This window comes from Anopheles gambiae, chromosome 2 (assembly GCF_943734735.2).
Source record: "Anopheles gambiae chromosome 2, idAnoGambNW_F1_1, whole genome shotgun sequence".
NCBI classification, from domain to species: Eukaryota; Metazoa; Arthropoda; class Insecta; order Diptera; family Culicidae; genus Anopheles; species Anopheles gambiae.
This window is the reverse complement of record NC_064601.1, coordinates 7,553,634-7,581,577: the sequence shown is the minus strand read 5'-3', so window position 1 is coordinate 7,581,577 and position 27,944 is coordinate 7,553,634. Positions and strand designations below refer to the sequence as shown.

The 27,944-nt window shown below is 49.4% G+C and overlaps 2 protein-coding genes across 22 annotated transcripts in view; both read left to right on the top strand.

Moving 5' to 3' along the window:
• The first annotated feature begins 5,298 nt into the window (after positions 1-5,298).
• On the top strand, positions 5,299-7,767 carry LOC1281504 (translation initiation factor IF-2, mitochondrial). The gene is made up of 2 exons (XM_321426.5): positions 5,299-5,520; positions 5,593-7,767. The coding sequence occupies exons 1-2, from the start codon at positions 5,492-5,494 to the stop codon at positions 7,655-7,657; spliced, it is 2,094 nt and encodes a 697-aa protein (XP_321426.5). The 5' UTR covers positions 5,299-5,491; the 3' UTR covers positions 7,658-7,767.
• A 5,785-nt stretch (positions 7,768-13,552) lies between these two features.
• Positions 13,553-27,944, top strand: part of LOC5667695 (papilin) — a 65,762-nt gene continuing 51,370 nt past the window's right edge. For 2 of the 21 annotated variants that reach the window (XM_061647205.1, XM_061647197.1), the window contains exons 1-2: positions 13,553-13,650; positions 17,064-17,365. The gene's annotated coding sequence lies outside the window, so the exon portion shown is untranslated. Of the gene's footprint in view, positions 13,651-15,790; positions 16,159-17,063; positions 17,366-27,944 lie in introns of those variants that run through there. The other 19 variants (XM_061647204.1, XM_061647195.1, XM_061647202.1 and 16 more) reach the window with 16 other exon arrangements.

Here is a 27,944-nt window from a genome sequence, read left to right as displayed (position 1 = left end):
CATTATTGTTTGATATATATTTTATTAAAACGTACGTTACGCTGCACCACGGAACACTCTACCGAACAGGGAAAATCATCCTTCCTCATCATGCCCTATCAATCTACTCCCTTTTCCCGCTGCCCCACCGTATACTTTTTTTATCACGCTCACCTTCCAACATCCTTTTTGGTCCTGCACCGTAACTATGATTAAAGTCTATATTAATTTCATCTCCACACATCTCTCATCCGACTCCATCACGGCAGCAGCTCATACCTTCCATTTTTTTTTTTTTTTTGCTGGCGCTCCATACTCTCCGCTTCTCCCCTTTCCTGGCAGCAATTTTCCAACAACGCATCAGTCAGTGTGTTACCATCATCATCATCCATCCATCCAGTACGAGGTGGTGTTTGTATGTGTGCGCACGTGTTCTTCTCCACTTCGCCGCTCCCTCCGTCGCATCGGAAGTTTGGCCTTACGCGCTTTCCCGCTTGACAGATCTTGCAGCAAGACGACGTTCTCTCATGAGTGTCGGTGTGTATGTGTTTTTTCTCCTACAGCAATTTTCCTACAAAATATTAATAATACATACGCATATGTGTGTATGTGTGATAGCGTCTGTGTCTGTTAGCAAGAAGATGCTGCGCCTGAGATCACATTTGTGTGCTGTCGTCTTATGAGAAATGGCGAGAATACGGAAGAACGAAAGGAAAAGAACACACACACACACACACACACACACACACACACACACACACACACACACACACACACACACACACACACGCGCGCATCTTGACATTGTTTGTTTGTTTAGCTTTATTAATTTAATGTTTCTGCTGTACTTTACGTTACTTGCAGCGCCTGCTTTGTTTCCCCGTTTCGTGTCACAACGAGGCGTTTCCGAAGACGGAGGAGGAGCTTAGTGAGCAAGAGAGCCAAGAAAAGAGGGCGGAGCGGAGGAGGAGCGGAACGGGGCTCAAGAGCTGCAGCGTGTGGAAAGCTGTTTCGAACGCTTGCGAGAAGGATTGCATTATTTTACCTATATTTTCTTTAATTGTTTTTGCCATTCAAAACCACCCTTGCTGTGCAGTTTTGTGTTGGTGTTGTAAAACTATTCATAAAACGATTACATTTGCAGCCAGCCAGCCAGCCAGCATCCAGCATGGTGCTCGTGCTCAGAATTTATGCGCGAATATACAATACATCCTTACACACACACACACACACTTGAACAGTGCGAATTCCAAGCCATGGGACAGTTTCCTCCACTCGTAAAACGACGCTAGAAAATGGAAGTTGCTACGCGAGCAAGAGCACTGATGCTGAACAAGCGCAGGAAAAACCCAAAGATTCAGCCAAACGCAGTTGTCTTGATTCACTCCCTGCTACGTGTTTCTTGGGGAGATAGCATATGGCGGCAGACGTTAGAGGCTCGTTCTCGATTCAGTGATCAAAGAGACTCTGCTTGCGGGAGCCAAGAAATTGTGTGTCACATGGAGGTTGTACGCGAGCAAGAAAGAGACATATTCATACTGAATTACAACGAAATGTAAAAAAAAATCAACGTATTTTTAGTGAGTGTATGTAATTTAAAAGTAAAAAAAAATAATTAAATTATTGTAATAGTTATCTTATTAGGAGGCAGTTATCGTTCATCTAGGTTTTATTTCGTTGATGGTGATTTCGACTAAACTATCTGAAAATTCCGCTCAAGTTTTAAACGAATGTAAAATTCTCCTTTTCCAATCCCACACCAGCAAATAAACAAGTTTAAAACGATCAATCTGCTGCACTAATTGGCCTCTATTGTCGCCTTAAAATGCACCCTTCAATTAATTGCCAACCCTAATGCCATCGACGGAAAGCAAACTATTTAGCCGTAGTCGTAGGTGCGAAGATGCATCATCTTCTTCTTCGCCCACCGTCCCTCTTCTCGGCAAATCAATAGCCCGCAGGCAAACATACCTGTCGCCAAGAGGCAATGCAAATGCAGCAACAACCCAACCCCCCATTGCGCGCAAAACGCATCAGGTAGAGTGGTGATGCGCTGCGATTACGAAATATTTGCGAAATGCATTTTGCACCGCCGCTGTTGACACACTTTCTCGCCCGCCGTCCCCCACCGCCATCTCGCCACCGTCATCGAAATGTGTGTGTGTGTGTGTGTGTGTGTGTGTGTGTGTAAGGGCTCCTTTCATCGGCTCATCTTGAAAGTGGGAGATTTCTTTTGCATCCCCCTGCCCTGTCATCCTGGCATTGTGTGTGAAGTGCATTTTTGAGTGGTGTTGCAATTTACTGCCAATGGGTCGTACCAGGAAGTAAGGGGAGTTGCACGGAACAGTGCGGGATGGGGAATCAATGTGCGAAGGAATCTATTTGTATCTAAAAGGTTTAGCTTTGTTTTAGTCAAGAAAAATGGTAAGAAATAGCTACCATTTTGGTGCTTGGTGTTCAAAAATCTCTCCCCGTTCACCACCAATCAATCCATTTGCCTAATTTGATAAACAACTTCATCGCTTCGGGGCATCATGGCCAGACCGATGACAGCAACACGCAAATGTCCTGTTTTTTTTCTTCTTCTTCTTCCTTCGCTCATTTACAACATTCTCGCAAACACGGCAAAGTAAGCCACGAAAGCTTCTGAAAACACCTCTTAGCAAGCCGTTTGCACTGTGGTCGAGATTTGTTTCCTTCCGCGCGCGTGTTTTTTTTTTTCTTTTGTTTTTGCTACCCCAACAGTGCGATGTTTTCTCGCGAAAGCGCATGCAAACAGCGATTTTCCCGTGGATTTTCCTTCGTGTTTGCGGTGACAAATATTTATTTTGAAATAAGTTGGAAAATCAATAGCAAACGCACGGCGGAAGGGCGCAGAGTAGGATTGTCCCTCTCTCCCCAAACGGTACCAAAGCCAAGAATGACAATCGGAAAACAATTCAATAACGGGAAAATGGATGTGGAGGAAGGGCTGGAGTGGATGGAGCAATTGTTCGCGGAGGCCGATCGATTGGAAAAGAGCGCGAAAACGCAGTAAACTACGTCGCCGTCGCCGAGGTGGTGTTTTTTTATGGCTATTTTGCTACTTTCCTTTGGGCTGGCTGTCCTTTGGCTTGCACTTTCCCATTTCCCGTCGGAGCCCGGCCTCGTGGTGGTTTATGTTATTTTTAGCAACAAGTTTTCTTTTACCATTCCCTTTCACCTCGTTGTTCCGCCGGTCCGGTTGTTTTCGGTTCGATAAAAATGGACGCTTCGCTTGGCTTCGTCTGGCCTGGACGCATCCTGGCAATAAAAAGCAAACTAATATGTGCCCCCTGCCCCACTCTGCTAAGACAACATTTTGCGCCAGGAAAAAAAAAACCAGACAGATGAAAGAAAGCATGCCGTCGCCGTGCTGCGCGCCCCAGCGGCTGGTTTTGGTTTCGAGCAAGTATCTTCATTTCTGTTTAGTTTCGCTTTTTGTCACGGCCCGTTTTTTGACCACTTGAGTGGTGCGGGACTTTTTTCCTACCTCTCTCCCTTCTCTCCCTTTGCCTACAATATCCTTGGCTTGGGTGTGTGTGTGTGTGCGCATGTTTTGACAACGCACCGCCATCCTTCTTTGCACGTTCGGGCCGGGGACCGTTCGAGACGGATCGCATCCATCCGGTCTCACCTGCACCGAAGTACCCTTTATCTTCCTTTTGTCATAATCACGCAGTAATTCAATTTTCGACTGAGTCAATATTTGTCCGAGGATGGGTGGTCCTTTTCACCGAGCCCCTGCCCCGAGTTCCAGGCCCCGCAGTGGGTTTCATCCCGCACACCAGCATCATCGCCTTCATCGCTTTCTGAGCTCCCTGTGTGTGTGTGTGTTTTTGTGCGGGTGTGTCGAGAGCAGCGGTATCGGTGGCAAAAAGCGGACAACCCGCACACGTACCTTACCCCCCGTAACCCTGCCGGGAGGGAAGGAAGGTGTGAGCATTTCAGATAATGGCAGCCAGGCTTCATATTGATGACTTAATTTCGTAATGGAATGCTTCGGGAGGGGGCATGGCGTGCCAGGCAAGATGAATTTTCGTTGGGGATGAGCTGCGAAAGAGGCAGTGGAGGTCTTGAATGAACCTATATCGGCACGGTTTCTTCTTTATAATGCTGGTTTTGGGTTTTCCACAAAGGCATTTCCACACAATGATTATCCTTTTTTGCGTTTGTGAACAACTTTCCCAGCAATCCTTCCAACATTCATTAGGCTGCGTACTTGAGGCAGCCAGTTTTGATGAAGCTTTGAAAGCTTTCATACGGTGGCGCCATCTAGCGTGTTTCACCAAAAGTGGCCATGAAATTCAGTTGGAGACATCATGTAGAATATTCTTTTTCTACATTTTTGAAGAAATACATAATGAATCAGAAAATGTACTTAGAAGGAAAAGAAACACTTGCATTAGAAGCATTAAATAACATTGAGTATTTTCACTGGGGCGTGAAATGACAACCAAGTGACAGTTCTCGGGAACAGTGTGGCCAGATTATTTTGTTAGATTTCGGTAGGAGCTTTAGTTTTTGGTATGAGTTTCAGATTTTGTCGGTAGTTTTCGGTAGGTTTTAACTCGAAACTCAGTTAAAAAGAAGTCTTAAGCGGAGGGAGAGGGGGGAGGGTGCTAATGAGCAAAACGAAAGTTCCATCTCACGAGAAAATGCATCCTTTATCTAGGATATCGATTAGGATATGGATTAAATTTGGTTCAGCGGTCACACAAATGCAGGTCCTCAGAAAATCGATCTGAAAATTGTACTAGGATTGTACTTCTAAACCTTTTCTTGGGGCTCCACGCAGCCGCTTAGTGCCGCTGCAGTGCTCCGTCGGTTACGAATTTATCATACGTGCTGTCGTTAGATTTTTGCTGGATTATTTAGATTGACTAGATTGTTTAGCTGAGTTTTATTACTTACTTACTTACTTATCCGGCGCTACAACCGCTTTGCGGTCTTGGCCTGCCTCAGGAGTGTCCGAAACCGCTCACGGTCTCGCGCCTTCGTCTGCCAGTCCGTTATCCCGGCCTTAGGGCGGTGGCAACGCTTTTTCGCATGCGATTTTATCGGACGGCCTGTCAAATTTTTGTATGGGATTTGAAAAAGACTCTCTATGTAGCAGAAGCTGAGTTTTATAGTTCAATAATAAAAAAATAATTTTATGACTTTTTGGTCGGTATTTTGAGACAACCTGTGATTTTAGGTGGGTGAAATTAAACATCGGTATCGTTAGGGTGGTCATCTGCGAATCGGTAGTAATAGGAACATTTGGTAGGAATACAGATAAATCGGTATTTCTGGTCACTCTGCTCGGGAAACAGCTGTTCGGGCCGGCATTTTTTGACAGTCGAAATGAAAAATAAACATTTCATAACAGCTCATGTTAGAGTGTGAAATAATCAATGAAAAAGTTAATAGAAAAGTGTTTCCCCGCCCTTAAGTTACCATAACACATTGATAAGCTGTTGGTTTAAGTAGTAATACACATACAAAATTTCCGATGTTACACATACGCTTTCTGGCGAGACGGTAAGCCTTCCCAGCAGCTGTCTGTGACTTGTTTAACCTCCTTTCCTTGCCTTGTCCTTGCCCTCCTTTCAGTATTGTTGGAAATGAATTGCTCCAGTCAAGGCTGTGTGCTGCCGCCCCAACTACAATCCTGCCCCAGCGACAGCTACAGTTCAGCGCCTTCCTTAGCAAGCGACGGAAAACGGCCGAAGAGAAGCATGCGGTCGAGTTTGCGCCGAAGAAAAAGAACAAACCGCAAACGAGCGGCGTGGTGGACATTTGGCGCAACATGACGGTGGCCGACCTGGCCCGTTCGTGCCAGCTAGAGCTGGAACACATCCAGGAGGTGATGCTGTACGTGAAAGGCGCCGGCAGTATCGATGCAACTGCCCGCCTCGAGGACCCGAAGGTGATCAAAGACATTGCGGCCAAGTGTGGCTTGAAGACGAAGATCGTGGCCGCCCCGGTGGATGAGTCGGAGGAGGTGCTGAAGGACCGCGATGTGGTGCCGAGACCGCCGCCAGCGCCCGAAAACCTGAAAGAGCGGCCACCGGTCGTGACCGTGATGGGGCACGTGGACCACGGCAAGACGACGCTGCTCGATTCGCTGCGGGGAGCGTCGGTGGCGGCGGGCGAGGCCGGCGGTATAACGCAACACATCGGCGCGTTCACGGTGGAGCTGGACAATGGCGAGCGGGTCACGTTTCTCGACACACCGGGGCACGCGGCGTTTAGTGCGATGCGCGCTCGTGGTGCCAATCTGACCGACATCATCGTGCTGGTGGTCGCCGCGGAGGACGGTGTGATGGAGCAGACGAAGGAGGTGCTGCGGTTGGCGAAGGAGCAGTCCGTGCCGATCATAGTGGCGATCAACAAAATCGACAAACCGGGCGCCGATGTCGAGCGGGTGAAGAAGGAACTGTCGCAGCACGGGATCGCGCTGGAAGGGTACGGCGGTGACACGATTGCGGTCGGCATCTCGGCCCTGCACGGCACGAACCTGGACGAGCTGACGGAGGCTGTGAGTACGCAGGCCACCCTGATGGGGCTAAAGGGCGAGTACGTAGGGCCGGTGGAGGGCGTGGTGGTAGAGTCGAAGATAGATTCGCATCGCGGCAAGCTGTCCACGGCCATCGTTTCGCGGGGCACGCTGCGCAAGGGCGCGATACTGGTCAGCGGGCAGGCGTGGGCCAAGGTGCGCGGACTGTTCGATCACGCCGGGCAACCGATATCGGCGGTCACGCCCGGCATGCCGGTGGAAATTCTGGGCTGGCGAGAGCTCCCGCTGGCCGGCGACATGATACTGGAGGTGGAGTCGGAACGGGTGGCCAGTTCGGTGCTGCGGTGGCGCGCCAACCAGGCCATGAAGGAGAAAGCGCTGAGCGACGCGGAAGCCATCAGTCTGAAGCGCAAGGAGCACGAGGAGCAGTACCGCGAGGAGCGCGACAAGTCCCGTCGGTCCGGCTTTTATCGGCGCAAGCAGCAGGGCCCACGGCAGAAGGAGGCCGCACCGGACGATGGTAAGCCGCGCATCAACGTGATCGTGAAGGGTGACGTGCACGGTTCGGTGGAGGCCATACTGGATGTGCTGGAAACGTACGACGACAATGAGCGGTGCCGGCTGGACGTGATACACTACGCCGTGGGCGATGTGAACGAGAGCGATCTCGAGCTGGCCCGGCTGTTCGACGCGATTATCTACGCCTTCTCGGTGAATGTGGGGAGCAAGGCGACGAAGGGCGTCACCATACGGCCGGTAGACATTATCTACCGGCTGGTGGACGATCTGAAGAAGGAGATCAACACCAAGCTGCCGCTGGTGGACGTGGAGGAGGAGATCGGCGAGGCGAACGTGCTGCAGCTGTTCGACATCAACGAGGGCCGGCGGAAGGTGACGGTGCTGGGCTGCCGTTGCACCAAGGGCTTGCTGAAGAAGGCGCACAAGTACAAGGTGAAGCGGAACGGTGAGCTGCTGGCGGACGAGCTGAGCCTGGAATCGATGCGCCACCTGAAGAACGAGGTGGACAGTGTGAAGAAGGATGTGGAGTGCGGGTTGCGCTTGAACGATCAAACGCTCGAGCTGAAGGCGGGCGACACGATCGTGTGCTACCAGATCAACCGGGAACCGCAACAGACGGAATGGGACCCAGGGTTCTAGAGATGACCGGGAATGTTAAGGATGAATGTGCATTGAACGAGACTAACCAGGGGGTTAAAATAAAACGCAGATAGCTGTTAAATGCCAAATGGTTAGGTTGCTTAAGAAAAGTATTGTTTTTACGGTGTTAGTGTAAGTCCAGCAGTCTTTAGCATGTGTTATATTTAAAATTATTATTAATGTTTCTGGGTTTAAATTTTTGGTACGCCAGTAAGCTACATTAAATGTAGAGAGCTTAACATAAAAGCTGTACCAGCTTGCATGATGCTTACAAGTGTTGCATAGAAAGTTGTGTACAAGCTTATGTATGCTGTGCGGGAAGCATAAAACGAGCATAATGTTGCTGAGGGGCGGTTAACCTTTATGTCAAGTGGCATTTTGCCAAATTTATCGTTTTTTTAGATTTTCATTTTTATATTTATGTAAATTACATTAATTCAAACACACAATTTCTAGTCAAATACTGCCATTGGAATCACTTATTAGTCTAGAATTCTTGGAAATGCGGAATCGTTTCTATGTTGATATCATACAGACAAACACACAGTAACCGTTCCCTACTACTCTCCCAACATGTTGATGCAACCGACCGGAAACACGTGTGTGCACGGCAAATCGTCCCCGTTAGCGTTCTGGCTAAACCTCCCCAGGAATAACAACCTCACTAAGAATTTGTTGATGTGTCGTTGCAGGCAGCTCCAATTTGACTCATGGAGTGAAAACCTTCAAACCAGCAAGGTAATTACTAATGAAGAGATCCATTCCAAAGCCGTTTGCTCACACGTGCGGCCGAAGGTTTCCCATCGCACTGCGGGAGGTGCAGCAGCAGCAGCAGCAGCAGCAGCAGCAGCAATGGAAGGAAAGTACACATCACAGCATCCCAGTTCCCAGCACCGAGATGCCCTCTTACCCGATAGGAGCCCGCTCGGTATTCGATAGCGCGAAGGGAGGCATCATATTTAACACGGGATGATATTGGTAAGTGGTAGCAAGTAACACGTTAAGTAATGGTCGCCCGTAAATAGTTTGCCCCCCCTTCGCACGACACGGATTCCCCGCGCCCAACTGAGCCTTATGTGTGGCCCGATGCTGCTTGTTGATGTTCTAAAATCGTGCCCGGGTTTTCTTTCCCCCGCCGATGGACTTGATAGTCAGCGCGTCAGCATGCATTAATTTCCATGCGGGATAAAAACAAACTGTGCAGCGTGTCTGGGAGACCAAAGCCCCTGGTGCTGGTGGTATGCAATCGGTTCTTTTCCTCATTCTCTGCCGGCACAGCAGCGCATAAGCATATGTAGTACGGTGCACCGAATGGACGGGCACCAATACAAATGCACGCTCCCGGCCCGGCGACGACGGTACACACTACAGACGGTACGCTCTGTTTACGATCGAACGACATGCTGGGACGCGACCCAGTGGATTCCCGAGATTTCGTCATTCCAGCCGCGTTACCTTGAACCACTTGGCCGGGATGGATGGATGGATGGATGGATGGTGGGTGATATGTAATTTTCCGACCAGATGACTCCCGGGCAGCGCGCTCGCATTCGAAAGAGAAAGCGGCCAACAATCGCAAAGAATCGCGCGAAGAACCCAATCACACAACCGGCAACACCCCGTCCAGGCCCCGGCTCGGTTCCGTCCCTGCTCATCCGCGGAGCGTCGTCAAGCGTTGGTGCTTCGGTTCACCAGTCCCGGTCAGGCGAGCGCTGACTGAGCTGCTGGGAGGGCGCTCCGGGGATGGGCAGGAAACCATGATAGGAATGCAGGCAGCTACAAATTCGCCATCCACCAGCTGCACATGCTGCAGTGGGACCACAATGTGCGCGATGTGCGCAGGGAAGCCGAGGATGCAGCAGTTTCAATGTCCGGACGTGCGGTTTGTAGATCAATCATTTCCCGGCCCCCAGGTCCCGTGTGCGATGGGCGGCAGGCGTAGGCCAGTTTTTCGTTTGTTGTTGCTGTTGGGCATGCCCGGCCGGAGTGCTTTGTTGCCAACATTGTTGGGTGCCCGGGAATTGATTCGTTTCGGTGGAATGTCTCTGGCGGAATCCCCTCGGTTTCGTAACTGTGCTGAAGGGGTAGCAGACCCACACGATCCATGGGATTGTGTCGGAAAAGCAAGAAACGTCTGACGACGATTCGGACGACGCTGTCTGTTTGTAGAGCTGTAGTTTTGCTCTTCATAGGCAAACAACTACGCCATCGGTACATCACCGCCGCATCGAGCCGGTAAAAGGGAGAGCGAGAATCTAATGGGGATCGTTCGAGATGAGAAACAAATAAATGGTTGATACGAAACTTTGAAGACAGTGCAAACAGTCATCAACCCCTTGTGGATGCATATTAATAATTGGACAGCGCGCACGAATTCAGAAACATATGCGCGACTCTCGGATGCTGTTGCGGATGGAATGATTGTACCATTATAAAGGGGAGGCACCATCTCGGGTATGTTGAGCAGTTAGCAATATCTCACTTTAAGTTTTGCCCCACAAGATCGTTCTTTTTAATCATTTTAGTATAAATCATCGCGGGGAAACGCCTTCAAGCGATCGTTCGGTGGTGCAAGTGCAGATGAGGAATCTAGCTACGTAATATTCGTAATTACATGTTACAATTCTTCCCTCCTATGCAAGCGTTTAGAACACGCGGTTGAAGAAAAATGCACTACAGTCCAAAGTATTCCGACGCCCTACAGTTTGTAGACATTTCCTCTTTGGCCACCGCGTTTGCTTGTTTGTAGTAGAATTTGAAGGTATTTTTATGTTACCGCTACCAACCAAAATGCTCCTCCGTGTCTGTGGTTTGGGGTTGGGGTGTTTGAGAGTTCGACTACCGCCTGCACCACTCCAGAACCGATGCTATTTGCCCAATCGAGAATGCATTCCTGATGGACGGACGGCTCCACACACCGTAATGGTTCCGGTCGGGATGGCATGAGTGTGCATGTGTGTGAGCAGTTTCTTCTTGTCTTCTTCTTACATTTTCCACTCCGCTAATGGAGTGCTATAAAATTGAGTTAATGAAAGAGCAAACTTGAGCAACGACCGCGCTGCACGTTGATGGGTTGCGTTCAGTTCTTTCGCAACACGAACCATCATGCAGCATCTTCTGGAGCATCTTCTGGAGCATCTTCTTGCCAGACACACCCGTCCCGCCTGAAGAGTTTAACGTTTGCCAACATGATGATTTGTTGCGCTTTTTGGGGAAGTCACCTGGAAAGTTTTGATTGGGGAAAAAGGGCTTCAATCGGGGTTTTGGCAGCATATTCCATACAAATTAGATGTAAAACATCTACCGAATGGTGCCAAACTTCCTTACTAAAGTACGTTAACTAGGTTTTGGTCTGCAAAAGCAAAGAAACAAAAATCTGAAAAGGCGAAGGAAGGCCTTCTTTAGCTTGGTGCTTTACGCTTGCTTTAGCAAGTGCTCAAGATTTCGTGAAGGCAGGGTTGGAACGAAGGGATTCGTTTTATCAGCTTCCACTTCCTGTCTGAGCAGGCACTCGCCACCACGATCGCTGCTGCTCGGCACCGGGTGGCGGTCAGCAGCACGCGTGGTAACGGTCGAGTTTGCTGATTGCGCGTTGGCTGACGTGGAGTTGACCTAAAAATAAAGCAACACCATGGTTCGCCACCACGGCCAGTTGGTGTTGGATACACCGGAACGGAAAAGTTTATCAAAACACTCTGGTTCTTGTTCCGCTCCCGAAAAAAAGAGCATACCTCGAAGAAGCCAAGGCTCAAGCTAAACGGAGGGTGATGGATTATTGTTTGAATGTCGCAAGAGTTGATGGAGAAATTCATTCCGTGTTTGCGATTGCTTGCAAATTTAAAGAATTCAGTACTGAAAATCCGTTGAGATTAGTTTGTTGGAAAAGCCACGGCTTGGTCACGATACAGACGATCATCTTCCTTTGCAGGAGCTGTTCCGAGATGCTACCCGAACCCGATGAAGTCATGAATCTGCAACCCCAACAAGTGTATTGAGTTTGATAAGCTTACTGAGCAGCACGCTTGTTCGTTCTCGAGATTTTACCAAGTTATGAAATTATACCCATAACCCAGCGCCCCTGCGATAGCGTTTTGAGCAGGGTTAGATACATTGTAAGGATAAGCAACTTCCTTCCACCTCCACACGCACTATACGCGCCAGAAACTGGCGGGTTATGCGAGACGGCATGAATGAAGCCACCAATTCTGCCTCTCTTATCAGCACTCCATCCCACCCATCTGCACGGGCAACGGCGCGGAAGCCTGTACCTCCGGGTCTGCCCGGGCAGGAACTACGATGATAACGGGGTTTGCTGTGCGGCCTTCGGAGAATCTAACACTCTGGGCCTGGGATCGGGCGGGCGGACTGTATGCCATCCAACAGCCAAGAATGAGTCCAGCAGCAGGCAAGTGTGATAAAAGCATCAGCTTCCCCGTCCGATGCTCGGAACATGCACGCATTTGGTGGCTCAACGACGCATTGCCAACGCCACAGCTCCACAATGATCAATGAATTGCCGAGTGTGCGAAATGGGCACAAGGAGAAAGCTACGAGCCGTTTGGGAAGTGGGAAAACTAGAACTCACATAAACTGTCGCGCCTTTGTGCGACCCTTGTGGGGGGGGATCAACAGCATACACACATACACCTACCAGACTGTGTGCGGATCGTTCCGCGATCTTGCCCGTTGATCTTCAGCCACCGGCGGCAGTGGACCACCGCCCACGGCACGCTGGAGTGGACTTTCTTTGCCGGATTTTCTCCTGCTCTTCGGGGGCTAGACGCAATCCCCCTAATGCATGGATGGGGTAGAACCGGACGTGAATGAGCTCACGCGCGCTGGTGGCGTCTGCATTCGGCCGGCACGGAATGCGGAAACAGTGTGAGTGGGATTGGGCGGCAGAAATTGTGTCAAGAGCCGCAGTTTGGGCAGCAACCGTTGGCTGGCTGGTAGGATTTGGTACTTGTACAAGAATGTCACCGAAGATCGTTGTGATGGGGCGCTGAAGATGTAAAACTGGAATTGGAAGAATTTTCTTTATTTTAGGCCCTAGCTGGACTAATGATTGCTCTATTCAGCGCAGCATCTATGCGCTATTATCACTCTGTTAAAACAAAACAGAATAGATAGCAAACCATCACATCATCTATTATTGCAAACGATCCATCATCGGTCGTAACTGCACGGGTGGATGTCGGTGCAGCAGCACCAGCAGCTTACCGGACCTGTTGATACGCCGGTCAACCGTTCGCCTAATTGACCGTAAACTGATCGAAAGCCATAAATCTTTCCCGTTGCGTCCCGTATCGTTCGGCGTTGCTAACTCGTGGCCAGGGGCACGTGCCCAAACGACGACAGGCGGCACACCGCTTTGCCGCCCATTCCGAAGATGATGGCCAGCTCCACAGTGACATATGCGGCCGGCAATAAAAGGTTGTAATTGATACCGGCTAACCGGTCAGGGGAGAAAGAGATTTAATTTTCACTCGGGGAAACATTGCGGAGAGGAACGATCTCCCACTCCCCGGAATGGGCGGTTTTTCTATGACCATGAAAATGTGTTTGTGGGTGTTTTGTTTTTGTAGTTGTCATCGGTATAAGCCGGAACATGGAGCTCACACTGCGCACTACGCTTCCGGTTCGTTGCAATCGGTGCAGAGGGAGGAAAGCGACAAGAGAGGCAAGAGGGTTCAGGCCATAAAATGAGGCTTTTGGAGTTGGAGAGTGAAGATTCGCGCGTGCCAGGATGACTTCATTCCGGCCGTCCAACGCGTCGGGTTGACATTTGAGCTAGATCTCACACCACTACCCCAACACCGGCCACTTTCCCTCTCCCGTAGGTACATCCTCATTTGACGGATGCCCTTTTACAGTGTTCGCTGTGTGCGCTGGTTAGTTTCGCGAACGCAGTGACCGTGACCGGTCGAACACCGGAAGAGACTGTGGGTACTATTGCTCCAGGTCGTTGCTTGGTCTTGCCAAGTTGCAGTCGGGTACGTGCGGCGCTGGAGCAAACCAGCCCATTGGAAAAGGGCTCCGGACACAGGCTGAGCGCTGGAAGATGAAGACACACAAACTCCAAAAATAACGAACGTACTAAAAATAAATACTCGTCAAACGCTGAATGAAGTTTGTTGCATCGCGCTGATGCTGCTGTCGGTGAAGCCTGTGAAGAGTTTTGGTCGAGTTTAATCATCAAAATACGGGTACAACAGTAACGGTTGGAAGGTGCAGAGTGTTGTTTGTGTGTGCCGTGGGTTTTTTGTGTGTCGGTGCTGTTTATGCGTCGTTACTAACTCTGGGTTCTTGAGCGCCACCGCGACCATAAAAATGGTGTGTTCCTGATATAAATATATTGGAAAGGAAAATTCATCACGCTAAGCAAACAGCGTCCCGTGTATCCTGCCTCGGATTGTGGATAAGATTGCTGGAGCTGTGTGAGTTCGGCTGCCTAGACGCCGAAATGCAGCAGAAAGCCAATGGTGGCTGCTGGTTTTGTTTGATTTATTTAGCGAAAATATTATACTGCTCCCTAGCATCTGGGGGAGAAAGCATGCGTGGAAGTGCTAAACGGGATGGCAAGGAAATAGTGCTGATGATGGAATGTTTGCGTCTTTGTGTTGTCTGTGTATGTGTGTGTGTGTGCGCAATTTTTTTATCATCGTTTCCAACATGATAAACACATTTTTGGTAGCTGCACTTAGCGTGTGCACGAAATGGGACATTAAACTAGACCAGACCGAGCGACTGTGAGTGATGGTTTGCCGGGCGAAATGGATCTAGTTTTGAAAAGTTCATTACCCGATGGAAGTCATGTGCAAAAAAACCGACTCCCTCGCTTAAGCGAGTTGAATTATGCGACCATAAAACCTCGCTCAAGATCACAGCGGGACCGTCGGCGGTGACGAATGTCAACGGTCATTACGACGTGGAGCTGAATGGAGCTGAAGAGCAAAACACGTGCTCGTCATCTCTAGATCGTTCGTGAGTAAGGTGCACACGATCGCATTGGAATCAACAAGAGAGCACAAAACCGTTCAGTCTAAGCTGGAGTGTTGTGTCTTGGAGGGAAGATTCATCTTCATTTGGTTTAGAACCCACTAGAAAACCTTCCACCCAAAGCGGCAGCTTATCTGCGGCGATCGCACGTGTGCAGCGATCCGTGAGAAACCGAGAAGATCTTATCTCCCTGGGAAATGCTTGCTCGCGGGGAAAATCTCCTGAGAGAAAGCTATCCCCCGAAGGCGGGAGAGCGAGAGTGAAAGTGTACAAAAAAAAACCCTTCCCGAACACGTGATCGCGAACGATCGTCGGGCAGAAGATGCTACTGCGGCCGCTGCTGCGTCGATAGTTTGGACGCGAATCGGGCCCTTTTTCTCCGAACAGCAGCCCGTCCGCTTTGGCTTACGGGGTTGTCAAATTCCAGCATCTTCCTCTTTCATCCCTGTGCTCTCCTCTATGCATCTGTGTCTGCGAGCTCCGGTTGGGCTTATGCTTATGCTTGCAGCGCCACCCCAAAAGGCAGCATCTTGCTCTGGCATCCGAACGACGATCGCTGCGCTTCTATCGGACGGGCGCGCGCGCGCGTCCATGCTCTCATGCTCGATCGCCGCTCGCGGTCGACTCTCGCGGCCGTTTTCTTTGCCCGAACTGTTTCCAATTTCTCCCAGCCCGTTTCCCCCGGTATTGTGGTGTGTGTGTGTGTGTGCGTCTTTTGCGTTTGCGGCGCATCGCGCTCTGTTCGTGCGTTTATCCCCGGGTGGAGAGATTGGATCCCGAACCCCAATCTCCCGCCGTGCCCTGCTGGATGGGGAGTCCCTTCAGTTTTGTTTCTCTCTCTGTCGTTCTCTCTCTCTTTTGTTCCCTCCATGGGCTATTATTAATAACATAATACGTATAATATCCACACATAAACAAGCAGCACACACTGATGCAGACGAACGCACATATTAGCCAAACTGTTTAGCTAATGGTCAACGGGTTGGCAGGATGGCACGCATACCCCCGGCTCTCTGCTTCCATGCTGCTCCCTTCCATCCCTTCCATCTCTTCCCACACACACACACACACACACACACGCACACACCACATCCGTCGATAAGCGACGGACCGATAGAGGACGAAAGGCAGAATGATGGTATTCGGCGTTTGTGGTCACACACACGGAGCGGCGGCAACACACTGCTGGCATTCTCCTCGGTCGGTCGGTTCGCTGTGTGGTGGTTCAGTTCAGTTCAGTGCGTCGGGTTAGGGGCTGTCGACGGTCCCAGCGCGGCCCGGTTTGAAAACGGTTTTTCCTCCTTCGAGCACGACCACGGTGGCCAGTCGAAGCGTTGCGCTCAAGACGTACGGTACGCGCACCACACGGTACTACTTCTCTCGGTTCTTCTTGGCGCGTCCCGGACACTTTTATGCTGGATCGTTACATTCTACGTGTGTGTGTGTGTGTGAGTGTGTGTTCTTAAGGATCTGTTTAAACGGACGGCGGGGTGATCTTTGATGTTGGTTGACGAACATTAGGAGCAAATTAATTACATTACGAGTGGAGCGTCTTTTTACGTTTTCTTGTTTGGGTTAAAGTACGGAAGCAAGTTAAACTTTTCTTAGAAAACCAAAAGGATTGTGTTTTGCGTGTGTGTTTCGTTCAATACTGACCGTTTGACAAGCTCACGAGATTCTGGCCTGTGCAGTGGAGATTAAAAAGTGTTCGACGTTTTGATCATACTCCTTAGTTCCTGCTCGTTTGCCTCCCTGTTTTAGCCAATTTCCTTCCACGCTTTTTAATTCTGTGTTTTATCTGTGAAGCCCCGCCGCGGCCACGTCCCGCCCAAGGGCAAGGACTGTAACGGATTGGATTGAAAATTACTATCATTTGAGAGCCGGGCCGGGTCCCCCAAAAGCTTTGTGTGTTTGGGGATGCGTTTTGCGTTTTAGGTCGTCGGTTGTTCTCGTGTTTGCTGTCCGCTCCAAGACGATCGCCACAGCACATCACTAGCGTGTGTGTGTGTGTCCTGGGGCTTAAAGTGAAGAAGATTCTGGCCCTAGCGCAGCTTAGCGTTCTTTATCTTGTCCTTTCCTCGGGGAGTTTGGGGCCTTCTGCACTTTTGCAATTTTTCTTTTGCGTTTTGGACAAAATTGAACATAAAAAAACAACCTTCGGCTGCAGTGATTTAGGCGGGAAGCGACTAAATGGTTTATCTCGGTGCCAGTGACAGGGCAGCAAGTACATTGCGGGTCTGCAATTTGTCCGCCAGCGCCCGGTTGGCAAGAGGAACATGAGCAAGAAGCGGGCGAAGATCGAGTGTGATTCTTGTGCAAGTGTCTGATTGCCGGTGTGGTGCTCTTCTCTGGCTTGAAGTGTTGTAATTTTTGTTTGCATTTGTTTTTTCTTCTTCTACCCTTCCAGTTGCAGTGTAACAGCGGCAAGTGCGTGTGAGGCTAAGTTTCGGTGCGCAATTGCGCGAAGCCTTGTTTAGCGTGGATTATCGGATGCATTTCCCGTGTGTATGTGTGTTTTTGTGTGATTCGTTTGTGTGTGAATAGTGGATTTACAGTGATCAGACAGTGCCAGTGACAGTGCACAGGCCCCATCTTAGTGCGTTGCCTGCGTGCATATTCCACTGTGCGGGGTGTAGTGTCAGGCGATCGTTTGCTACAATCACGCCAAGTGCTAAGGCAGCATCTCTTCTCAGGGATCGTGCGAAGAAGGTAAGTGGGCTTCATGTTTTTCGTTTCGTCCCCCTCCTCATTCTACGTCATTTACTGCAAAGCCCATGCGAGAAGATGTCCAAAGGGCTGGACACAAGATGCAAGGGTAGAAAAAGAAGTCTTAAGAACATCACTTTCGGAAACAGTAAAAGTGAGGAGAATGTTAACTGCCTGTCGACGATTAATCGTATCTCGGGTGTGGGGGATTTTTTTTATTGTGATTTCTTTTTTTTATTATGCGCTTGTTCCTCGTCCACTGACGTTGTTGGTGCAGGCCGTGACGGTGGTCGGTCTGTTAGCCTCTGTGTGTGTGTGTGTTCTGCTCCAGGATTCCCTGGAACGTGAACGCATACCGCCGTTTGCTGCGCATCTTTATTTCTGCAAGATGATGTTCCGTTTTCTTATCCATTTGTTCATTCCGCGGCATTCTCGTAGTTCGCTTTCGGCAGACGACTTCGGTGGGGCAACCTTCTCCTAATCAACCCGCCAGCCGATTGGGGCAGCTTTAATGACTTTCCGTTGCTTCGCGGTAGCTCGAGGAGTAGCTCTTTGCATCTCTCAACAAGAAGCGACACCACGCAAAAAATGGCATAAACGGCAGCACAAACGCTTCAAAGTTGATGCTCCACGTCCAGATTTATGGTCCATGTTCGATCGTTTTTAAATCTTAATTTTACGACAACAGTGCGCGCTATGTTGGGCAGGTTTTTGTTGGTCGTGGAAAATCAGAAAAGAACGGTCGCAAATGATTTATGGGAATTTGGTCTCAAGTTGGAATTGACTGTATTTCGCACAACTCTCCCACACACACACATATACACGTTCACGTGCTATAAGTTAATTTGCAAAACGGCATGTCAGATCCGGCAGGGCAGATCCGGTTCCAGCGAAGATCCAATGCTGCACAGAGTCTCATCATCATAAATCCATAAGCCTTTCGGTAGCGCGCGACTTGGATGACGCGTGTCTTGACGTGGTACGGGAGCTTATTTCTTTGCTGTTCTGCCGCGGCACCGTCGCTTCCGACTCCCACACACACACACACATGGTTCTGGGAAGTAATATCGAAAGCTTTGCTCCAAACAACAACATCAGCGAAGTTAAAACCTTCCCTCCGGTTCGGGCACTGTTTGCTAGTAAACAATCATCGCCCGCCGAAGAAACACATTTCAGCTACTCGCGTGGTGTGGCAACTTGCAACACAACATCCCTTCAGTTAGCACAGCAAGGAAGCTAGATTGTCCCGGGTGGACCCCCCCTAGGGGAACCTGCCGCTGTACGTACGCTGTGTGCTGTGTGGCGGCATCGAACCCGAGAAGGATTTAGCTCGAGATTTACCGCTTTGATCCGGTGGCCAATTTGTTGGGATTGCCTTCGGTAATTGTTTTGGAATCAGCTTGGCCTCCAACCTTCGCCAACTCTGGCAAAGGTGGCAGTTGTTTTCGGTTACAGGAACACAGGTCCGTGCGCGATGGGTAATCTTCGCGGAATGGAAGCGTATGGGTATGGGTAAGGAAGTTCGGTGGCTGTGTTCGACCACAAAACTGAAAACCGCAACCACATCCGAAGCTGCTGACCACCGGGAAACAAGGGATGGTAGTGCACGGAACGGTTTCATCCGGGAAGAAGCGACAAACCGCGCCAAACCCACACACACACAGCTGTGTCGGGGAGATCAATTTGCAATTTGGAATTTTGGAAATTTTAAATTGAAGAAGTTTGCAGTCACCGCGACCTCGGTGCTTGCAGTCCGGTGGGAGAGTTGCACGACGAAGATGTTCGGTTTTTAATTTCGCAAGAATTGGAGGACAAAAATCAAACGTGCACTTTGGGTGGGCTTGAGTTTGGTGGTGACTTTGGCGAGTGATTTGAAACAAATGAGCTATGGTGGATGTTTCTTGGGTTGAAGAAAAAGTTTAACAGATGTTGTTATAAATTCAGTAATCTGAATCAATACGAGGAAATGAAATATTTAGAATGACCAGTTTTGCTTATTTCCGACAATGGAATAAAAAAATTAAAAAAATAGATATTCCAATTCCATAAACAAACCATTTCATGTACACCCTTAAGGATGATACTTTCTGCGCATAAAAAGACTCATACTTTCCAAAAAACATCAGTCGAGCAGTGTCGGTTTTGCAATCGATCTGCTCACTGAGAGAAACGTTTTTGAAACCCCCGGCGGTGGCGGTTCCGTTTGTACCGGAGAAAGGTTGCACAATTCCAGGGATTTCAATTAGCTGGTACCGTGCCCTGCCCTACCTTGCCCGTCTGCCCGTCATCCTCTATTGGCTCGCTAAAACATCAATAGCAAAGAGCTTATACAATCTTGCTGCACTAGAAAGTGTTAATTGATCGGTGCTAAGGTAAGCAATTCTGGTTTGTAAGAACGTGTCGATGCTCCTCAGCACACAGGCATAGCGCGCGCGTATATGATGCGTGGTTTCCGGCTGAAGCTGCGGTTTTCCGGCCGAAATAGAAAGAAAAACAAAACCCCCCAACACTTCAGAAGCCCTACGAGAGTGGGACAAGGGCAGCGAGCGTTGTTTTGTGGGGCGGGAGTGAAGCAATTGCCTGCTTTAACGAGTCCAGTTTTGCTTACATTGATTGTACTGCGTCTGCCTGGGTGCAGTTGATGAATGAAACAAACCAAACATAGATTGTAGCGAAGACGAGGCGTGTTGGAACAGGTTGGAAGAAACCTGCTAGCCAACCTCTAGCACCAAATACAGGCACAAGGAAGTGGATTGAGGCAAGCTTCATACTCATGAATCACGTCAATTGTAGCTTCCTCGCTTTCCCTGAAACCACCGGACGTCACGACCTCAGCCCCGTGTGGTAGCGGTCCCTTGGTCGCACAGGCTGCCGTCGAACGAAGACACATGCTCACGCAGAACCCAAAAACAAAGCCCAGCACAAACCGCAGGGCGAATGTCGCAAAACGGGGCTTCCTAACGCTAACCGACCATCGATGGTACCGCCAAAGGGTCTGGGCACGCTATTAGCGCATTGCTCGGGGAAAGCCTGAGCAGGTTGGTCCCGGGTTCGGCGAGGAACACTTCATTCAAAGTAGCAGCGCTTCTTGACGCGCTGCCCGGGCCGGCATTGCTTGCCAAAGCGGTCCTCGGGATGCTAGGTTTCAGCATTTTATGCATATTTTATCCAACACACATACTGCCGGGCCCGGCAGGGACGGATGGGCCCTGCACAAAGACGAACAAACTGTGGCAGCGAGCGCTCCAAAAAGGTTCTGCCCGTGGCAGCTACTTCAAACAAGATAGTCCACACAGTCCCTTCCCAGAAGACGAGATCGGAAGTATTGTGTTTTGGCAGGCGGGCGGAAGGATGGGGGAGACAACACGACACTATGCTAATGCCAACGGCAAACCTAAAACACACACATACACACGTGTACATTTTGCCCTCAGTGACATTCTGTGCGCGTTCGCATAGGCACGGGAGAGGTACGAGCAAGTCCTAAATGTCCCAAAGTCCCAAGATTGCGTATGCCCGGAGCCCGCGGAAAAACGGGTCACTCACTAACCGAAAAAGCACACAGACTCACACTCGGAATACAAAGACATTACACAAATCTCCGCAGGACACCAAAACCCGTGGCACCCACGGAAGGAGAAGCTACGGCTCTCGGTCGGTGCGAAAGACCCATGAAAAGTGCAGCCTCCGGGGCGATTATGAACCCACGGTCGGTGGTTTTTGTTGCCTTTTCGCGAGCGCACGCGTTTTTCTTTTTGCGTCCCGCGACCTCCGTGCGCTTGCAGACGGGTAAAAGGCACGCCAGCGTGTACACAAACCACGCAACAATGGACGCATTCTAGAGGAGGCATCCCGTGGGTCGTCCATTAGCTCGGGTCGAGCTGGCCGTTCGCAAAGCTATTGCTAGCTAGCAAAGTTTGGTGAATACTTGGAATTCTTAATTAACAACATGTGTTCGACGGGTGTCGGTCGGACAGAGGGTGGCTGTGGACGTAGACGTAGAAGTTCCAGCGGGCGCTTCACATATATCATGACACTCTAGAATGCATTTCCTGTTGTAAGAGGCGTCCGGTGGGAATTGTGTCTACTGGCGGTGTGTTTCTAACGGCCCGAATGGTTTTTTAGAAACGTTTCTGCTTGAAACGCAGGCAACAAGTTCGAGAAAAAGAAGTCCCAAAAAAAAAAACACGCACACACACATAAGCTTCATAAATTGTTTGGAGTAGTGCGGGTCCGGCAGAAATGCAGATGCCTGCCGAAGTGACACAGAGGATGATGAATTTGCCATTATCGTTTTGGGTAGCCCGCGTTGTTTGCCGAAGCAAATGGAGAAATAAACGTTTGTCTAGGCGCAAAAACTGTCGTCATTAGGATGGTATTTTATAGTTACATTTGGAGCTAAATGCCAAGGTCTTAAGGTCTGTTGATCTCCGGGCGCCGGTCCACTTTTGATCGCCGCCGAGGCAATTATTTCCCGACTTCGCTGGCCGTTAGCGTATTCTTCGTGAAATCGATTATCTAACGCGCACCGCGATTGTCCCCATGATCGAGACGTCTCATCACCTTCACGTCAAAAAAGAAAGTGTCAATTGCACGGTGTGCAAGGGAACAGATGTGCCATCGGTTGATCGGCCCAGAGAGATCGAGTTATAAACGCATGTCAAACAGAAAACCCAAACAGTGCAACAAGCATCCAAAAAAACACGACACACTCGTCGCCGTATGCAAAGTGTGTTTTTAAAGGAGTGCAACGGGAAGAGCTTCCCCGGATGATGGCGACATCGGCTGGAAAGGGTTGAACGGTAATGAAAAGAAAATGTGGCCCCGGTCGACGATGACACCACGATGTGGCGGTGCATCGCGCGAAGGCCGAAGACGAACAGTGTGCGTTCAATTTACACAGCATATTACCGTCAGTCACACATGCGTGACGTCAGACGGTAGCTGAGACGCGTCCAAAAAAGGGATAGGGTCTACAAATTATCATTGACCGAGTTGTGTGTGTGCGCACATGTGTGTCTTTATGGACATAATCTTGCGCTCTTACGAGCAGCAACATGAGAAATGAAGGAATAAAGGGAAGAGAAAAAATAACCGACGACGACACCCATCACCGAAATCAGTTTCACCAGATTTTGAGAGTCAATATTGAGCTTCTGCAAACATGAACCTTACGTCTAACGGTCCTTGGGCTAGCCCTTTTTGTGTTTCTGCTTTGGGTCTGCAGCATCACCCTTTTGTAACGCTCGCACCGTAGTTGTGTCATACTGGCTGTGTCTTAAAGATTTTGGCTGAACAAAAAAAACGCGTTGGTTCAATGATCCTCAACGTAGCGAGTGCTTATGGAACTGCACTGCACATTGGACAGTAAGTCAACATTTACCCGTGGCCTTCCGTGGTCTGCCGTTTGGAAACACCCAACTGTCAAAAAATGGGTACGAGCTGCAGCGAAACGTTGAGAAATCCGGGCAAGGAAACGGTCATCCAACGGGGAGGATCCAACTTCGAAGCTGCTCACACGCAACAGTCTTGATTGGGGAAGGAGGCCAACGTATGTGTGTGAACGAGCTAAAAGGAAACCCATTTTCACACACGGCCCTTACCACATCCTTCCAGCTTTGCGTGGCTGGAGCGGTTGGTTTTTGCGGAGCGTTTGGTTTTGGTACGTCCAAGGCAACGGTAAATCCTCTCGTTTCGGGCTTTTGTGGTTCCTTCCTGGGGTGGGGTTTGGCTTTGCTGGCGGAACAGTGTGCAGCACCAGTGTGTAGCTCGGAAGCTTCCAGAACAGATTAATTTCACATCCTCACGCGCTTAACTACCCTCACAGCATGTTACGCGGTACAGTTTGGGGGTTAACCGGTAACCGCACTGACAGTTTCGGAAGGGTGCTAATCCTGTCTTCCGGATCGTACAGACGCATCGTGACGCTCTGGAGCGCTGACAGAAAAAGCTCTCCCTCATGTACGACCAGTCGAAATGAGAGTGAAAGTGTTTGCGCTACCAGGTTGGACGCGTTCGAACAAGTCACTGAGAGATGTGTACGCGGAAAAATAAATGTAAAATCATCGAAAACCATCAGAACCGGCAAGAACTTGGGTCGCGTCGGAAAACAAAACGATAGCAAACGGGTTAAGATAAATGTTTCTTCTTAACCCATTATCCCAACGCCCAAACGACCGGCGGAGGGCCTTGTGCAACAGATGTCGCTACAGATAAGCGAGTGTGTAAACACTTTCAACTAGCCGAGCGAGAGCCCCGTGTGCTGTGTTGCATACCACGGGGCTACGGGCAAATCACCAAGAGGTGATTTGTTTCATCGGGTCAACCCAAAAGAAGGGACTCATTATTCTCTCCCCCGTGCCGTGCCCGTACCTCTTTCCGAGCATTATCGGAAAGAGCGACAGAGGAAAGAAGGGAACACCACCGTTAGCATCGATGTGACAGATAGGGCCGGATTAGGCGAGGCTCAAGATCTATCGCCCGTACGGTGTTTGCGTCCCACGTGCGGAGGAGAGATTTCAGCTTCTCCAGTGTGCGCGCACACCGAGGTCCGGACTGCGGCAGCACAAGGGCTTTTGACCGGGCAATCGCTTCTAACAAGCCCCGGGTCCGGGCATTTATCGTTAGTGGGGGAACCATTTCGGTGCTGATTCATGGAATCGCCCGGTGTAGATCGGGAGAGTAGAGAACATAACACCAACCAGCCAGCTCTCGAAGCTGCTGCGTGGATTGTGTGGAGGAAAAGTCTGAGACCTGGGGACCATGCCTCGTACCTGCCGCGCACTCATGCACTCATCAATGTCAGCATGCCGGTGGCAGTGTGAATAAGTGTAATATTTCAATTCAACAACCGTCTCGCTTTCGGTAAATGCTTTTCACAGCCAATAAATAAATCTACAGTGCACGGTGCGGCAGAAGATCGCCTGATGATGGTACGCGATAAATCTGGCCCCCGAATCATGCACATATATGAACCGAACTCTGTTCAATTTATAGTGCTAATCGCCCGATGTTTTTTTTCTGTTATCGCTGCTCCATCGCTTCACTGCCAGTGGAAATACCGGTACAGCGAGATACGATTTACGATAATATACCAACATCTAAGCGATAGCGAAAAGAACGATCAACGAACCAAAAGCCACTTGGAAGGTGCACGCTCATGTTTATAAATCATTTTTTGTGTGGCTGCTGCTGGGGTGGTGTTCTGTTTGACTTGTTGTTGCACTCTTTTTCTCAATTTATTTTCCGAAAATCAAACCACCGCAAACACAGCATAAGTAAAGCAAAAAAAACCCTCAAGCCCTTTGGAAAGGTACACAAACACACGGTGTATTAGGAGGATCTTTTCTTGCCCCAACGGTGTACGGCTGGCGTGTAATACAGTTTCGGCGTGGCCGGAGTTTCCCTCCCCGGGTCAGGCATCGGGATGCCGCTCGCCACAGGGATGTGATGGGGTGGTTTTTCCATGCATACGGGCAGTTTGATTATTTTCATTGCCCGCTTCCAATACTCCACTCTTTCGAACAGGCGAAAGCCGGAAAACAAACAACAGCCAAGCCGTGCTGGAGTCGCCCGGGAAGTACCAGATTGAACAGAACTCCCTCTTCGCGCTTGCGGAAGATTTTGCCAGTGGTTTGACATAATGGTGGGGAAAAGAGAGGGGTGGTTCGTTCCGGGGGTTTTTGTTTTGATTATGGTGTATTGTTTCTTTGTTGATCGTTTGATTTTATTGCCGTGGCCGTGGTTCTGCCGTGGTCTTTCCAGCAGCAGCAGCAGCAGCATCATCGCGTCGTCCGCGTCTTTGCGCTGATTATTATTTGCATAACGTTCGGCATATAGTTCGATCTGGGGAGGGACGCACACTGGAAGGAGTAGTGTGTGTGTGAGTGTGTTTGTGGTGTTTGCCGGTGGACCGATGTCGATGAAGTTTGGAGAACTTCGTGCATTTCGTATGCATTGTTTACTGGGTAGGTTGTGTGCTGTTTGCTGTTGTCGTTAAATCGCGAGGGCAAGATGGGAAATCAAGAACCGTTTGGAAGCTTATATGTTACATTGGAGGTTCTTTTTTTATCTCTTGTTGCATGATCGCGTGCTATCGAGCCAGCGAATGGGAAGGCCTAAGGCAGCACAAGCACACGTCCAGACGAACGGGTACACGTGTTTTAGAGTTTATGGGAGGCTAAAACGAACGAGAAGCATGTGCTTTTCAATTAGTTATAAATCCTTTAAAACTTGCATCATTTCAAAATGTGTGCTTTTAATAACGATAACAAACAGTGTGTCTCGTGTACGCGTTCTGCTCAACTCTGGCGCAGGACGCTCTCGTAACATGGGAGCCAACTTACGACTTCGCGCGACGAAAGACTCTCATCAATCCGATTCTGTTTGATGTATAAATGTGTGTAATATTGTTAGCAAAAAAAACCCTTTGCTTTTGTCCCTTGGATTCGTAATTCAATTATTCTCCACGGATCTCCGTCTATTCACGGATGCTATTCCGTGTTTTCATACGCGAACTGAGGAACTACGCGCAAGTCGTTGCACGGTGCAGCGGCAGAGTCGGAGAGTCGCACTGGATATTCCTGTTCTCCCATCATGCACGCTCTGTCGGCTGGCTGGCGCGACTAGCCCCCGTGTCGAGTTAATCATAGAAATGCATAAATAAGCCCAGAATCATCATCCACGTCCACGTTGTCTGTGCTGGATGGTCCCCTAGCCGGTATCTAAAACGGGACAGTATCTATCGAGCTGCTGCCTAGTGTCCGCGTGCATCTGTGCACGGTTCTCGTTTTATGGGTACACCATTCACACAAGCCGGACGCCGGCGTGCACTCTGTGACGCCGATTGACGCATTGGTTCTGCCCGCAGTGGAGGTCTGCCGCGCCACGGTTAGTTCAGTGGACTCCAACATTGCCGTCATTGCGCGTTGCATAATAAAATAAAGTCATTAGCTCTCGGCAAGCGCGAAAGGCTTTGGATGGGCAGCCCAGCGTAAAGAATACGCCAAACGACGAGCCCGCGCGGGGTTGATGACTGCGACGAAAACGACAACGTCATCATCTTCAGTGTTGCGTGTTGCGGCAAGGAGTGGCATGGTGGCACAAAAAACTCGTCCCAGCATCCCCCAGAACGACTGTACTGGTAGACGGCAAGGCCGGAGGGAGCGGAGCAAACTTTTTCGTGTGATTATAAAAGTGCAATCTGATCCTTTCGGCGAGATGCATTTTTGTGCAGTGCGCGTACACGAAACTTGTAAACACACGGTCTGGGGTTTGGCTCCATAGAGTATGATTTTATTTCGGCACGGCAACATAAAAACCTTGACAGTCATGTTTGTGAAGGGGCTGCATTACATGCAGTTGTGTTGCAATTTCAGAGAAAAATGTCTAGACAATGGAAGAAAATGGACAAAGCCAAAGGGTACACTTAAAAGCTTATGACATCGTTGCATTGCAATAATGCCGTGCAGGAAGCATTGCAGAAACTGCTTCAATCATTTCGTTCGTTTTAATTTACGCTCTGTTCAGCATTGAATAAAGGATGTTTTATATGCATTTTTTTTTTAATATAAAAGGGAAGTCTTTCACTCCAACATTCCAGCTTCAGCCCCAAAGTCCAAAAAGTAACTCCAGCGTTGTTGATCTAATCCAGATCGAAGTGATTGGCTTTACTGTTTTCGTCGGAATTTCCCTACGCACATTCCGAGAACTTCACGCAATCCCAAGCAAAAGGATCGTATGGCACAAAATGAATCTGCCTGCTCGTCCAATGTTTATGAGAATGGGGAAAATTGAATTCCTTCAGCCATTTTCCAGCAAATGCGGCAAAGCAGATGTTGTGGTGAACCCCTTGGACCCAGCCCAGAGTTGATCTTGTTTTTCCGCCTCTATTTCCATGTTCGCCCGCTTGTGTGTGTGATCATAATTTGTCTGGATGTTCTCCGTCTCCGCATTGATGGCCTGGGTGGTCTTCGAATGCCGTTGCGTGATGCGTTTAGTCGAAGCGGTTGTGTGTTTGTTGCAGATGCAGATCATAAGCCAGTTCCTGTCGGATGAGCTGTGTTCCCGGTTGCAAATCCAACTACCCCCTCAGATAGGGGAAGATGCACCATGCGGAAGAAACGGCCACCACTTAAGCCAGTCAGCCGGTTGTTCATGGGTGCATTAAATGTTACGCAAACCGCACCGATATTTGAAGCTATTCGCCGGGGCTGGTGATGGTGAGTTAAATATTTATGTTGCTCCCAAGCGAATCATAATGCGTGTGGGAATTTATTACACAAACACAGAGCGTTACTTAGTAGAGGTAAATGCGCTGTAGAGCGTTGGGGGATGTTGATTTTGGGTGTAATAACAATAAAAAATACATACACACATACATTTTTGTTCGGTTTTGATTAAGGTGCTTATTTTCAATGCACGACAACATGATTGAAAAACTGGAAAAAGCGGGCTTTGGGGAGGGAGATTGAAAATCCCCATTCATACAAATGAATCCCTACCCATCGATTGGGTGGGGGCGCACAGTAACGTGCAGTTTAATCGGTAGCGATGTTTACTTAACAGATTTCTCATCAAAACT